Here is a 15661-nt window from a genome sequence, read left to right as displayed (position 1 = left end):
GGCTACATACTCGTAGATATCATTATATTTTAAATACACATATTCTAAATTTCACAAATCTTATATTTAGGTCATTATGCTATTACGTGATGTCACGTACGTATAAAATTTTTTCTTCTTTAATGCGTTCACAACCAATGTTATTCTCTCTATTTCGTGCTATTCGCACGGTGCGTAAAAGATTTAAACGTCAAGTACATCTCTTTGAAAAGGCTTCCTCCTCTTTTGTGAACCGTGAAATGGAGAACGACTGCGCGCGCGCGCGTGGTAACACGCATGGATAGTGCGCCGGTTAATTGACGCGTTTAAAACTACCGACCAGATCTCTCGCAGTCTATAGTTTCGTCGTCTCGAAAGAACGAAGAAAAAAAAAAAAAAAAAATTAAGAGAAACGTTATTCTCGGATAATTGCACGCCATAAACCTGTCGTCCAGCGGAATAACGCGTAAGCATATCGCTCGCAAAAAATGCACGCAGGGAATTATGCCCCGTTACATTGCTGCATCGTTCGGTAAAGCGTTGCACTCTTTGCGCAAGACGCGCGCGCGCTTCGTCACCTACTTGACTGCAGCCGGTATTCGGCTTCGCGCGGTGAGAGACGCGCTATCGGCGCTATTAGTGTTGTTCCATCTTTAACAAGGATAGAATGACGCATAATATGCGTCTTCTCGAACGCATCGTTAGATTTCTTGACAAATTTCAACTTGATTCTTCTTTATTCGTAAAAACGAATATTTGCCATGAGAAATGAAAAACGAACTTTATACAGAAATTTTTAAATAAAATTACACTTGCGTATTACATTGTAATAAAATGTCCTGAAAATTAAATAGAAGAAAAAGAAGATTTTAAAAAAATATGGCGATGGTTAGTTAAAGTTAAACAACAAGTTTTCGTTGTTTATTAAGCGCGAATCGCGAATGCATACGCATAAAGCCATTCGATGACACATGTACAATTCGTTTTTACGTGTTTCGCGTAGACTGTGTAGAATCTCTTCACGCGACTTTGTTCATAAGATCAATTGGTTACGGGTTACGGCAGGTTGAATAAAATGGGGCGTAGAACCAGAAGAGACGTAGAACACGAGTCTTTTCATACTCTTACCTCTTGAGAATTAATTAAGACATATACTCTTTTCGACAAAGAAGAAAAAGATTGACTCGATTAATTCGCATGGATCACGGTTCTTTCGTCCAGGTGCAGACATTTTTTTTATCGTTAGGTAATCGATACAACGATATCGCGTAACGGTACTCGCGTCCGCGCCCGCGCCCGCGCCGTCGAGACTAACCGGAAGCGTCCACCGGAACCGGTATTTCTTTCACCGCGCCATCCGCTCTCGAGCTATGATCCTATGGCAAACGCAAACGGTATACGTGCGTTGCTTTAAACTTTTATGCTTATAACTATTTAAATTATAGCACACAAGTACTTGACTAAACTATTATTTGCAAGAAGAATCGAACAATTGTGCACATTTTTGTGCAGACCCTGTCGTTTACACTTTCGATTTTAATATTAATTTGAACTAATCTGTACTTTTTGTAATACTAACATTTTTATAATCATACATCTATTATCATTTCGAATCTACTACGTGTCGTAATGATTTTGAGAAGCAGAAGCCAATCAATTTTCAGATTTATGGAATTATTGGATCTAGAAAAAATTCAAGTGTCGATTGAATCTTTTCAAGAGTCCTCTAGACTGTCTAGACTCTCTAGGGGCCGTCCCTGTGTCCCGCGCGTGAGATCGATTTCGAATGTGAGATCGAATAGTGAACGCGCGTAATCAAAATTACAATTTCGCGATGGCGATTGCACTAGCAAAGAACCTTTATAAAGCAAAAAATTATAGCCGCATTCGCTCGATTCGATGCTGTGCAAAACGGCTAATTTGCCGATCAATCATTTTCCTCGCATTTTCTCACACTTGGCGATTGTGTACGTACTTTACAGGACTTGTACTTTGCAGTTACATACAATAAAAGTCTACGGAGAATAAAAACAGGCACACACACACACACACACACACACACACACTTGAAAGCATATTCGACTACATGTTATAACCGCATTTCACAATTGAAATTAAATTTCCATTTTTTTAATCAGATAATAATATTAAATAAATTCGGAATGTATAGCGTCAAACAGTTAAAACTGTTTAAAATGAAAAGATAATCCCAGAAAAAGATTAATCAGTGTTTACACTTCTTTTATCTTTTATCGTGTCAAAGTAAAAGTTTTGCAACGCGCGCGTGATTACCGTTTTCAGTCAGTGAAACGCTCACCATTTTGTCCACCATTGCAATGCGCAGGTTTGCGTTTGTACGTGATAATTATAATAACTGTTAAGACTTGGATCGCCAAGAATATCTAACAGAGTTTTCATGCTCAACGAGCAGCTATATTGTATTTACATATTTACTACATTATAAAGAATCAGGTTACTTACTGTTTACCAAGTAAGAGTTATTGCCCTAATAACAAAGAGTAAGCGAAAGAAGTTGTAACAAGTGAGCTGGGAATTTTGACTTTACTTCTTTACTACTCGTTTTTTTTTTTGTAAAATTTGTTAAAAAAAATATTTTTCATCATTTTAAATAATTTCAAATAACCTTTTCAAATTGCTAAATTCCAAATATACGAGTATTTCACATAAAAATATGTAATTTTAATAACAATGTTAATTAAAATCTGATTAAAATGGAAATTGACTAAGTCAATAAATTCAAGTTACATATACGTTGCATTTGACTCTTTATCAAGCCAAGTTTCTTTTCTCATAGAATGTTTGTTTTTTTATTCTTAATTATACAAATTGCCTTTAAAAGAGAAAAACGGTAAAATCAATTATAATTAATCTGGATTTGAATCTTCATAATTGAGTATATTTAATATACTCTTATAATTGAAACCACACGCGTGCTCTTATAAAAATGAAGATTCGCACATGATTGCTACTTGTTGTAGGATGCGCGACTCGAGATTTGACGCGTTAGACCTTAGACAGTCGGTATCTCGTCAATACCTTAAAAAATTATTAACAAAATTATATTCGTGTCAATTGCAAAATAGGAGCGTAAAGTTTTGCTTCATAGCACTTTTATTTGTCACATAATTATATTGAATAATCCTCTGGATAGATCGAGAGCTAAGAAGAGTCAAGAAGAAAGAAAGATGAGAGGCTGACAAATAAAAATTAAAAAAATACTAGATGATTGTCCGTTGTTCTTTTCTCCGACAAGTACATACATTTTAGCGTTTTTTGACATAAAGTAAAGAAAATAAAACGAGCGTTGAAGAAAGATAAAGAAACAAATTTTTTTTAATTGGTAAAAAGTATATATGTAATATCTGTATCAATTATGTCAACTAATGACTATACCTACTATATAAACAATAAAAGTGGAATTTGTCGGAAGACAATATTTATATACACGTATTGTCTTAAAAATCTTAAATAATTTCTCTGCGCGCTAGGTTTTCGCAGCTATAAGGACGGCAATGAGTTCGGTAAACCAAGATCCATCGGACCGATCGCGGCGGCAGAAGGCCCCTCGGGGGTGAAAGTCTTATGTCAGAGACATACATCTTATTACGCCGGACAAGCGCGTGACCCACGCAGCGGAACGGATTTCGCTCCCACGGAAAATCCGGCAGAAAGAGAGAGGGGGGGGACCTTTCTATTTCGCAGTGATATACGGTATTACAGCTTTTACAGGTAACTGTACCTGCGATCGAAAAACGCTTGGAAAATTCAAAGTGATCCGAATGGTTCCTATAACGATGAAATCACTACTTGCTGTTTCACAGCTGTTTTTAATGGCTGCTTCGGAAAAAATAAGAATCGTAACTAACATACGTGATTCACTTAAAGAACAGAAAGCTGTTACATTTTTTATTTTATCACACATGTATTAAAGTTTTTCTTCTCAATTTCAATAATAATTATTTGATTTACGTAAAAGTGCGTGTATGTACATGTACGAACGATTTATAACGCAAAATAGATTTAGGAAATCTATACATGATAATATTACTTCAATATTTTTTCTAACTTGCAAGTAGTTGATTTTTTTTTTTTTTTACCGATGCAAAATATGTCTCTGCACAGAGCGGTCCATTAACGAGCCGCTTTACAGATAACTTTACCAATGTAATCCAATAATATCGCAATCAATCGATACGAAAACGCACCTTCTCTCCTCGAACGCGAGCAAGCACGATTATTACGTCGACGTAGACAGGTAATAATTATTCATTTCTTATGGTAGTTATGGCCGGCGACGGCCATTATACAGACGTGAAAGAAACTCGAAATTTTTACCAAGGTAAACTTGTTAATTATCCAATGACGCTTTCGTCCACCTTGATAGAAAAAAAATTTTTTTTTTTTTTCTTACGACGCCACCGTCTCTCCGGTCCTCATAATTAACATTGGCAAATGCATTAACGAGACATGAGATTTTTGACCTTGTAACACATCGCCTTTCGTCTTGTTCTACGACACGCGTAGACATTGTTTCTTGTGAATTTTTGTCAGTTTCAGCAAAATTGCGTCACGTTTCGACGGTGGATTTATCAAGATTTGCAAAACGTGCAGCTGGCCACGCGCAGAGGCCACGGTGATAATGCGCGCGAATAATATCGCACTGCATGCAACCATCGCATCGTCGCGGCGGAAACATTGCGCTCAAAGTTGTACATCGTGCATCATCGACACGACGATACTTACACCTAATTATCCAGATTTAGTCATTTGTGGATACAAATCGATCGACCGGCTACGTTTGTATTTGCATCGCGATGCCGTGACGCATCGACGCGGGACGATCATTAATAAACTATTCAGACGCGGAACTGCGCGTACGCGTGCGATTTTGTCGGATTCGCGAGCGCGAGAGGGGGCTAGAGTGAAAGCACGTTATAGATGTACCGCTTTTACCGCAGCCGTGGAGTTTCTCGCTTCACAGAAGCGCATCTACGAGCGCGCATAGGCGCATAGGCGCACAGGTGCGCATAGGCGCGCATAGGCGCATAGATGCAGCCGACCGTAACCGCTGTGGAGGGCATGCCTCTTTGCGTTCTTTTCTCCAAGTCTGACCAATAGAAATTATTTAAATAATTTTGAGTTGATTATATATTATTTAACACGTGCGAGATGACGGATTTTGGAAAAAAAAAAAACAAATATCGCATAACGTACACATTTAACTTTTTTAATTAAGAGCTGACGTTATAGAGGTGCGTGTAACGATAATATGCGAGCGGGTTTGCTATTCGACGCTGACTACGCTAATTAAAAACAACTACAATTAAAATGGAGAAATATATATGTATGCGTGTGTACATGCACTTACCGCGTACTTGTCCTTGTAAAAGAGCGAACTCGTTGACATGGTGCCTCGCCCGGCAGCGGCGACGGCGGCGGTGGCGACACGCTGCCCGTGATGCCCACGATGTCCACGATGCCCAAAGTCGAAGTTTACGTCGTCGTCGTCGTCGTCATCTTGCTCATCGTCGTCGTCATCATCTTGCTCATCGTTGTTACCGTCGTCGTTATACCCACACGCCTACGTCGTCGTCCACACCTTTTTCTTTCCACTCCGGAAATACTCGTTACACTCACACTTGACACACAAATAAGATATCAAGATAGAAAAATGTGACAAGATTATATGTTTCATTATTTAACGTTTAACGTCGCGTTGCATACGCGATAATCTTATCTTTATTTTTTCAACTTTATTGATAAATTTTATACTCCATGTCTATATTTTATATGTCTCTTTTAGTATGTTGGAAATGAGAAATTAGCGTCGCGAGATTCGGAAATACTTTTTCGCGTCATAACTCTGTCACCTTTATTAATTACAAATTTAATGATTACATTTACTTTATTTCTGTTTTTGTAATAAAACGTTTTCATATATTTAATAAAAAAAGAAATTTCCATCATCGTATTCTTATAATTTTTTCTTATTTCGCGTTAGCGAGTATCGTACAGCTTCACTCTTTCTATTTTCCTACCTTCACAGGAAGATATATATTTATCCGTATTGCGCGGAGAATCGTACGTACATACATACGTCGCACGTCGCCGTTGTATATCGAGAAGCCGCGCGACTGCACCGTGTCGCGTCGCTACGTTTGCCGTCGCGTCGCGTTCAGCGTCGTTAAACGATCGATCGATCTCGATCACGATACAGGAGAGACGCGCCTTTCGCACGTTTTTCCTTACGTGTCACTCGCGCGCGCGCGTACGCGCGCGCCCACGCACGCACGCACGCAAGAATGGATACGCGCGACGCGGCGCGGCGTGGATCGGTAAATCGAACCCACCTGAATCGAACCTACAGGAGAAAGAAACTGCTGTACCCACGTCCGCGTGTCCAGTTAGTTTGCGATAGAAGAGAGTGGCTCCCCACCGGATTTCGTCTCCTCTCCCCATATCCCCTCCCCAACGTATATGACCTACAATCCGTTAACTCCTGTAAACTCCGACCAACTCTCCGTCTTGAAGCCGCTTTGTTTCTATCCCTCCCAATCTGCACACGCATGCACATATATTTATTAACATACACTTGATTGTAAATACATTCGCGCTTATACATATATGTACTCGTATATGTATTTCATCGCGAAATTGATGGCGTTTTCTTTCCTTCGCGCTATCGCGGCATCGCTCTCGCGTTGTCCATTTTCGCAAGCAACCTTCATCTCTTCGTCGTGCTAACAGAACTCAAATTGCAACTTACAACGTGATGTTTACTCGCAATAATTCGAAACGACAAAAGGTGTATGTACATACGGATTAAAGGGCAGGAGAGGAAAGATTTCTTCTTTAAATTCTTCTTTGCCCCAAAATTGGAAACATTTCTTTCTCTATAATCAATGAATTAGAAAAAGAAACGAGAATATAAAGACGTAAGGTGTAAAGATACTTAATTGACAATAGTTGCTAATAATCAATTTGATATCATTTCCCTTTCTCTTGACATAAGTCAAATAAAGCATATCTCGTGAAATAAAACAAACTAGAAAAGAATTAATTTTGTAAACAGCAATAAAGAAAATATATAAATTTACAAGTTAAAATGCTTTCGAAGAACAAAGTTAATTTAATCAAAATGCTTTTCAATTAATAAATTTATGCGTGAAAAAAAAATTAATTATGCATGGACGGTTAGCTTATGTTTATAACGTAATTATTATGTTATATGTTAAACATTCTTGGGTACCATATATAATGGTGATGGTGAAATAATTATATAATGAAATAATATATTATTATTAAAAAAAACTTGTTAAAATATATAAATAAATACGGAGAAATACCTCTGTGTAACGACCGGCCGTCAAGTGAGCCGTGAGAGAGAAAGGGGCAAGGGGGGTGGGTGGGTAGGGATAGACGGACGGCACATCGGTCACATCGATCGAGAGTTACGATTTACGATACATACTCGTGGAGCGATACGATACAATCGCGAATCTCAATTCTCGAATCTCGAATCTCGAATCTCGAATCTCGAATCTCGAATCTCGAATCTCGAATCTCGAATCTCGAATCTCGAATCTCGAATCTCGAATCGCGGCGCGGCGCGGCGCGGCGGCGCGACGCGCGGTGGTGCATGAGTGCGCTACGTGCGCTGTGTGTTTGTTTCATTCTCGTTGCGTGTGGTTGCGTGTGCGAAGCCTTTGGAAACATGACGCAAGAAAGCCAGTAAGTATCCTAGGATCCGTATAAATTAGGGCAGCGGTTCGTATCGTTGGGAGGTCGAGATAGCGGGTTTCGCGACCGCGGGTCCGTATCCAACAGCGGACAACTACCACGAACGTACGAATGCCGCCCCGTGCTTCTCGCGCGAAGCATCGCCATGTTGGTGGGACCGTCCGGTTTTATCGATTCTCCAAGTTTCCAATTTAGATACGATTTGACGGCATGCGGCGGTGCCGTTTTTCTCCCGAGGTAAAATTCCTGACGCGAATATTCGCTCGACACTCTCCGCCGTCTTTACGCTGTTGCGTGCGCGCGCGCGCGCGCGCGCGTCCTTTCGCCGTGTCATCCCGTCTCTCCTCTGCCTCCATCGTACGAAACGAATGGTCACGAATGGCGTGGTGCGGCATGACGGAGGACAACAACAACAACGATATCAACGACAACGACAACGGCGGCTGCAACGAACAACGGACTGTGGTGGACTCGTTCGTTTCTCGGAAATGTTCGTCGCGTTGTCACCTTGCAACGGTTACCGCGATAACCGAATCTCTTTCTCTCTTGGCGTCGATGTGTCGCGCCACGCCGCGTCACGTCTATCGCGTAACGACTCGAGTTACGCGATAGAGCTTTTGTCCTTAACCTATAAAGGTCCAACAGGTCCTATATACGTACATGTACGCATCGTACACGTGGGAATCGGCCGATTAGTTTGCACCATTTTTCACGATACGTAACGAGTGAAATAGCATAAGAACATTTTAGAGATACACTTAAAGTATGACGAAAATTGTGATCTAACGTTTCATTCGCACACTTGGTAATATTCGCAGTGACAAATAATTACAACAAAAAAATGTAAGAATGTTTTTTATCAGATCAGAAAGCTACTCGAATGTCACTCGATTACTTGATTAAATTCCTACGCTTTTCTCCCGACTTTTCTTTTTCAAACTGACTTTCTCGTCTCTTTACGACAAAATCTCAAGATGAGATCAAGACTCTCGTTGTAATAGCATTAAGGACGAGCATTAGAATATAATATTTAATTACATTTAATTTATTCCGTTTCAAGTAATCCAATATTTTAATAAAATAATAAATTTGTCTCTCGTTCGTTATATCCAATGCTCTGTTCATCTTATAATTTTTAGGATACCTCCCCCACCAGTCATGTGGGCTCAAAGAAAAGATATCTTATACGTTACTATCTGTCTAGAAGACTGTAAAGATCCTATTATTGAAATTGAACCAGAAAAGATATACTTCAAAGGAGAGGGAGGCACAGATAAAAAAATGCATGAGGTTACGATTAATCTGTACAAAGAAATCGAAGCCAGCAAAACAATAAAAAATTTGAAGGGCAGGACTTTTGAATTGGTTCTCGCTAAGAAAGAGGAGGGACCATATTGGCCACGGCTAATTAAGGACAAAACAAAGGCTCATTGGTTAAAGAGCGACTTTAACAAATGGAAGGACGAGGACGATACCGACGATGAGGGTAGCCCGCCAGATTTAGAAGAGGTAAGCGCGTATGTCACACGTCACACTATTGCTAGTGTCTGTAAAACGATTCCGATCGGTATTCGTCGATCGAGTAACGCTTTTTTTTTCTTTTCTTCAATTTCACAGATGATGCGACAGATGGGTGGCCTGAGTGGATCGGGCGACAGTAAGCCAAATTTCGACGACTTGGACGAATTAGGGGATAACGATGCTGATAGCGACGATGAAGGTCTTCCCGATTTATATGACTAAAGCAAAATAAAAAAAATAATCACATCGATCAAGTAATTAATTAATTACATTAAAGACAAATGGCAAGCTAAGGATAGTGCACGACCGGGCAATATTTCAGTAGGCCTTGCTGTTTGTATCAATTGCAAATTTGTTAAAAGGGCCGTGTTGCAAGTAGCAAACGGGGCGCGCGCGCGTGCAAACTGGACTGAAGGAAAAAGGAAAAAAAAGAAAAGTGCGGTAACAGTCGACAAACAGTAATACAGCTCTCGAAGGCCCTCCACAGGTCTCTCCCGCCTCCCCTCTATTAGCCTGTAGTTCATATAATAAGTTATAATGGACAAGCTTTTTTAATAATGTACTGTGTAAAATAACACGAGAAGATAAAAAGGAAAAAAAAGAAATGAAAACCAAAATTATAAATGGAATTGTTCATTCTGGAAAATCCTGCAAAGGCTATTATTGGCAGACGTGATAAAGTGTTGTAAATGTTGTCTGAGATAAAGATATCGATACTCTATTTTTTTTTCTCTCGATTGAATCGTTCCATTTTATTCTCCATTCCTGTCGGAGTATCTTGGTTCTCTAAAAGTAAAACTCGAATGTATTCGAAGCAAGAATGCGAAATGTATAAAAATTTGTACATTTAAAATACAAGTTGGAAATTTGTATCAATCCTGAGTGGATGATAATCGTGTGGCCAGATTACGTAGGGATCACGATGTCCTCGTCATCAGATTTTTAACCAACGATACTGGACGCTCCACGTAAAGCTAAATATCCGGCCGTTATGTCCATGGGCAAACTGCGAACCGTTCCAAATTCTTCGGCGGTGGCGTAATATAGTTTAGTTTGCGGATCCGTATATCGTGCCTACAAACGAAATGCAATTGATTTAAATCGGCAGTTTATCGCGTTCACACAGATCTCGGTGGATTCTGCTGCCACAGTGATGCGGGAAAGCGTAAAGGCTATACAGTTGGCTAGTTGATTAATGTCACAGCAGTCATTTCTATACTCGCTACTCACCGGTAATCCAGAGATATCGGAGTATTTTTTTGCAGGTTTGAAACTTGGCGGTGCATTGATGGAACTATCTGAAATTTGTGCGAATTTATATGCTACAAAAACAATAGAACGTATTTCTTTCTCTCTCTCTCTCTCTCTCTCTGAAGACCCGATACATGTCGCCCCAAAACTTTCGCTTTTAATCGGTGCAGGCAATTTGAAAATGTTACAGTTTCTTTAAGTTTAAATATTTCCCAATTAAGAATGTATAAATGCAATGACGAGAGAAAATAAAAATTCTGTCTCACACTTGACGCATACAATGTTTTACTGTCGCTGGCCATGGTAACGAACGCTCCTGAGCCAAAACTTGTTTCAACGATCGCCAAGTACGTTTCTTTCCACTGGTGCTAGTCTGTCGAAATTTCTGTTGAAACGAACGGTTCTTAAATACGGGCTGTGGTTTTTTATTCGCTTCGATCATTTCCTCGCTCGCCATCTGAAACAGACAAATAAATAATAAACAATAAAAAAAAGAAAGAGAAAAAGATGCATATCGTCCTGTCAGTTGGTATGTATGTACAATTGTACATACAAATCTACTTTTATAAGAATTTTTAAGTGATAAGTTGGCGCTGTTTCGCATTCGTTGTGAAAATTTCAACAGATTTTGTCAACAATGGTGTTGATAAAAATTATATCAATGAACGTTATGTGTGCACACGCTCGCAGCGAGCTATCGCTCCGACATTTGATCGGTTGTATATATCGTAAATACCGTAAGTACAGATACTTACCTTGTTCTGTAAACAAGAAAATCCCAAATTTATATTATCTCCGGCTAGCGCGAGAGGTTAGGAATCTTGATTGATGTGACTTTAGATTGCGTAGCGAGAAAGACGTAAACGTGGGAAATTTCTGAAAACTTGCATCGATTTTATCAAAGTCTTACGATAGATTACGATATAGAATTGATAGGAAATGAATTTTGGACGATTCTGGCGCGGTCTGCGATTCAGATTTGAAATCGTGAGACGCGACGCGAGTTTTGGTTTCTCTCTCTGTCTCTCTCTCTCTTTAACCATTGAACACATTGAATCAAGCGGAGGGGAAAATCGAACATGCAATGACTATACGTATTATTAGGGGTAAGGGGGTCGTGATGAAATCTGGAGTCTCTAGTCTCGCTGGTGGGACAAAGACGGCAGAGCAGAGAGCGGAGCGGAGAGGAGAGGAATATCAAGCGTTCACCTTGGCGCGCGCGCGCGCCAAGGTCAGACTCGGGTACGCTCGGGTACTACTCGTCGGAGGAGCTCAGAGTAGGTCCGAGAGAAAGCGGTCCTAGGTCCTAGAGCTGAATAGGTCGCGATCGGAGGCTCGCGCCCGCGCATTTGACGAAAAGAAAATCGCTCCGTTGCAGATCGCTCGTCGCGCGTCGAGTATCAACTGTCACGGGACGCACGGGACGTGCAAACGAGAAAAATGGAACGCAGATTCTTCGTTGGTGGTAATTGGAAGATGAACGGTACAAAGAGCGAGATCAACGACATCGTCGCATTTCTCAAGACCGGTCCACTCGATCCCAACGTCGGTACGTGAATACTGAATACCCCTGCAGTTGCAGTTTCATCCCATGTTTCTCGTAACAAAGCAACATAAATGGAACCAAACGCTTGTTATTTATCAATTATCTTTTATTCAAATTCAATGCAATCGCACGATTATACAATCACCTGTGCGCGGAAAGACTCGAGCGAACAGATAGGACGGATCCGATAACAAAAGTGAAAATATATAATATTTAAAATTGCAAAGCTGTGCGTTACATTTTTGCAGCTTTGAACGAGCACGTCGAAAAATCTATTAATAACGATAGTTATTATCTCATCATCTTTCATAGCTTATGTAATGTAATTCGTATCGTATCGTATTGTAATTTCAACCTTTGTTCCATACTCTTTAATGGAATGGCTTTTTTTGTCATTTGCAGAAGTTGTAGTCGGCGTTCCGTCAATATATCTCTCATACGTAACCTCCATTGTCCCCAGCAACGTTAGCGTCAGTGCACAAAACGCATATAAGGTTGCTAAAGGAGCGTTTACCGGTGAAATTAGCCCGGCTATGCTCTTGGACAATGGCATTCCTTGGGTAATTCTTGGCCACTCTGAGCGTCGAAACGTGTTTGGTGAAACGGACGAATTAATTGCTGAGAAAGTTGCACATGCTTTAGACGCTGGATTGAAAGTAAATATACAACTTGTCATATGTTGCTGCATATGCAATCTCAAATTTTTATTACACGCTAGAAGAAATACCTATACGTGTGTGTGTGTGTGTGTGTGTGTGTGTGTGTGTGTGTGTGTGTGTGTGTGTGTGTGTGTGTACTGCAATGTAATTATAATTATAATGGAAGGAAGAAAGAGAAAAGAAATAGAGAAATATTTTTTTGCCATTCTAGGTGATTGCGTGTATAGGTGAGAAATTGGAGGAGCGTGAAGCAGAAAAGACCGAGCAAGTAGTTTATACGCAAACAAAGGCAATAGCGGATAAAATTAAATGTTGGGACAATGTGGTTTTGGCTTACGAACCAGTATGGGCGATCGGTACGGGTAAAACTGCGACGCCACAGCAAGCGCAACAAGTTCATGAAAAATTACGAGAGTGGTTGTCGAAAAATATCAAGCCTGAAGTCGCGCAAACTCTGCGAATTATTTACGGTGGTTCCGTGACAGCGGCCAATGCCAAAGACTTGGCAAAAGAGAAGGATATCGATGGATTTTTAGTTGGTGGAGCATCATTGAAGCCAGACTTTGTACAAATCGTCAATGCTCGTTGTTAAACGCACATCAATGTGTCATTGGTCAGACAGACAGGCATTGTATAATTTTAACGAGACTATATCAGATGGAATTATTCCTATTAAGATTACATGCAACGAGGTGCGCATTCTTTTCGAATATACATATATAATCTGTATGTTCCAAAGCGATGCCACAGTCTTCTCATCGTTTATCACATTTTCTTTCGTGCCAAGTTCTCAAGGTTTTACATAACTAAAGATGTTGCTTGTTGCGAGATGTTGCGTTACTGTCTTAACGATTGTTGCGTTTGACACAATTCTTAGCTGTATTTATGATATTACTGCAAAAATATCGTGAATGATTAATGGAGTGTTTAGTGGCCTCTGCTTGTAAGCAGTTCCATCACAATTATCGCCACAAATTCAAAAATGCCATAAGAAGTAATAAATAAATGTAGGAAGAGGAAAAAGAAATTTGTCATTTCTTTAGTACCCGTGAAAAATTATTTAATCAAACCCCTTACAATAACGCTCTTTGGTACTTGAATATTCATGGTAGTCTTGAAATGGTCTTGCTTCGCTCTCGCACACGCAATATCCGTAATAGCTTTGAAAGATCGAGGTTCCCAAATCGCCAAATCAGCCAGTGATTTTCGATTCAACAGAATATTACATCTCGCTAATCCTTCTTTAAGAATCGCAAAATTTATACCATGTTCGTTTGTAGCAGCTTCCAGCCTTTGCTCCCGCAACTGTAAAAAAAAAAAAAAATCAATGCAAAATTTTTAAGAAACGATCTTTCTATACAACGAGCACATATTATTCTTAAACTGGTGAATGGTGGAAAAACATAAGTAATCAACGTATGCAAATCGTTCGATCACTGTCTTACGTTCGAAACGTAAGACAGTGACGGAGCAAACGCGTTTACTCCTTTATCGTCTAAGTTTTTCCTTGTGCAACTAGTTTTACACATCTGTCGATAAATTTCACTGTACCTCTGTCATATCTTCTTTTTTCAGCCTTCTGCCGTGAGTGCAATATGTCAGAGCTCTATGCACACTTTTAATAGCTATACTGTAACAATTCCTTCTTCTACCGAGATAATGCTAAAAACATATTAAATTGATATTGATACTTTTCATTAATTTTATTTTATCGATATACATTTTAAATTGAACGAGAGCATTTTAGAAGAGTTTGGCCGTAACTTACCGCGGCAAGCTTGAATATTTTTCGTTTTCGCCAAAACTCGTCAGGCCCGCGGGATCTGGCCAAGAGGTTTAACGATAAGAGAACCATACTTAATTTTACTTTAATCGAGTGAAAAACTTGCGTTAAAAATATTTTGTGTTATGAGAATGTGATCGAAATGTATGTCGCGCAAAACAATACGAAACGTGGTGAAAATTGTAAATGAAGATCAGCGAAAATCAACTTGAACGAGAGCAAATTACGACGAGGTTATATCAATTGGCATTGGGCATTAAACCCGTACTACAATAAGCTCACAGAGCATATACCAGCATATACTATGACAAATGTGACAAATGAAAGCTCTGTACTTAGCATAGGCACAGAGAAACCTGAGAGCGGCCACGCCGGCCTTTTTCTTATAACGCTAAAATTTCCGGCGCACTAACGACGCACATCCATTCTGGTCGGAATATGAACTAAAATTACATCCGTTTTGTGACTCTGTCGATAAAAATGGTTCAAGTCTGTGTTAAATCATGTAGTGGGGGTATTTCCACCATATGATTTAGTGCAGCCAAAAGAATGGACTATAACCTTATTTTTTCTCCGCGTACATTTATCCAATCGCGCATATGTGCAATTACCCAAGGCGCGAGAAATTTTTTCGTTTATCCACTTGTCTCTTTTTACTGAATATAGCATTACCAAATGAAAAATTGTTCAATATGACAATACGTTGTGATAAAAAAAATGTTTAAAGCTTCTATTTCTGTACTCGTATCGATTTCAACTTCAAAAATCACTTCACTGCAATAAATTTCTTTTAGGTGCGTGCAATTTACCTACTTTTCCCTACAGATTAATGCAGTTTTTCAACTCTGCTGTTACGCATCGGTATCGGTAAGTCTGAAACTATTTTTATCTTTAAAAAAATTTACTTAGGGGAAAGTAGGTAAATTGCACGCACCTAAGGGAAATTTATCGCAGTGAAGTGATTTTTAAAGTTGAAATCGATACGAGTACAGAAATAGAAACTTTAAACATTTTTTTATCATTATGTATTGTCATATTGAACAATTTTTTATTTGGTAATGCTATATTCAGCAAAAAGAAGCAAGTGGTTAAACGAAAAAATTTCTCGGGCCTTGGGTAATTGTACGTGCGGTTGGATAAATGGACGCGGAGGAAAAATGA

General features: G+C 39.5%; 4 protein-coding genes across 8 annotated transcripts; 2 read left to right on the top strand and 2 right to left on the bottom strand.

Moving 5' to 3' along the window:
- Positions 1-7603: 7603 nt before the first annotated feature.
- LOC105192815 (prostaglandin E synthase 3) lies at positions 7604-10784 on the top strand. 4 transcript variants are annotated; one of them, XM_011157070.3, is made up of 3 exons: positions 7604-7731; positions 8880-9249; positions 9358-10784. In XM_011157070.3, exons 1-3 carry the CDS (start codon positions 7640-7642, stop codon positions 9481-9483), a joined length of 588 nt encoding a protein of 195 aa, XP_011155372.1. In that variant the 5' UTR covers positions 7604-7639; the 3' UTR covers positions 9484-10784. The 4 variants fall into 4 exon arrangements, with proteins under 4 accessions (XP_011155372.1, XP_039313864.1, XP_011155371.1 ...); XM_039457930.1 differs by lacking the exon at positions 7604-7731 and adding an exon at positions 7802-7977; XM_011157069.3 differs by lacking the exon at positions 7604-7731 and adding an exon at positions 8070-8230.
- Positions 9983-11553, bottom strand: LOC105192816 (INO80 complex subunit C). Of its 2 annotated transcripts, XM_011157072.3 has the most exons (4): positions 11268-11553; positions 10792-10969; positions 10492-10559; positions 9983-10335 (listed from the first exon to the last, which is right to left on the bottom strand). In XM_011157072.3, exons 2-4 carry the CDS (start codon positions 10967-10969, stop codon positions 10204-10206), a joined length of 378 nt encoding a protein of 125 aa, XP_011155374.1. In that variant the 5' UTR covers positions 11268-11553; the 3' UTR covers positions 9983-10203. The 2 variants fall into 2 exon arrangements, with proteins under 2 accessions (XP_011155374.1, XP_039313865.1); XM_039457931.1 differs by having other exon boundaries at positions 9983-10559.
- Positions 11554-11673: 120 nt separating this feature from the next.
- Positions 11674-13740, top strand: LOC105192814 (triosephosphate isomerase). Its single transcript, XM_011157068.3, has 3 exons — positions 11674-12061; positions 12461-12714; positions 12929-13740. Exons 1-3 carry the CDS (start codon positions 11953-11955, stop codon positions 13307-13309), a joined length of 744 nt encoding a protein of 247 aa, XP_011155370.1. The 5' UTR covers positions 11674-11952; the 3' UTR covers positions 13310-13740.
- Positions 13741-13751: 11 nt separating this feature from the next.
- On the bottom strand, positions 13752-14877 carry LOC105192813 (39S ribosomal protein L20, mitochondrial). Its single transcript, XM_011157067.3, has 3 exons — positions 14486-14877; positions 14269-14379; positions 13752-14022 (listed from the first exon to the last, which is right to left on the bottom strand). Exons 1-3 carry the CDS (start codon positions 14570-14572, stop codon positions 13774-13776), a joined length of 447 nt encoding a protein of 148 aa, XP_011155369.1. The 5' UTR covers positions 14573-14877; the 3' UTR covers positions 13752-13773.
- Between the last annotated feature and the right edge of the window lie 784 nt (positions 14878-15661).

This window comes from Solenopsis invicta, chromosome 15 (genome assembly GCF_016802725.1).
Source record: "Solenopsis invicta isolate M01_SB chromosome 15, UNIL_Sinv_3.0, whole genome shotgun sequence".
Classification (NCBI taxonomy): domain Eukaryota; kingdom Metazoa; phylum Arthropoda; class Insecta; order Hymenoptera; family Formicidae; genus Solenopsis; species Solenopsis invicta.
Note: the sequence above shows the minus strand (reverse complement) of the source record. Positions and strands in the feature narration are given on the sequence as shown.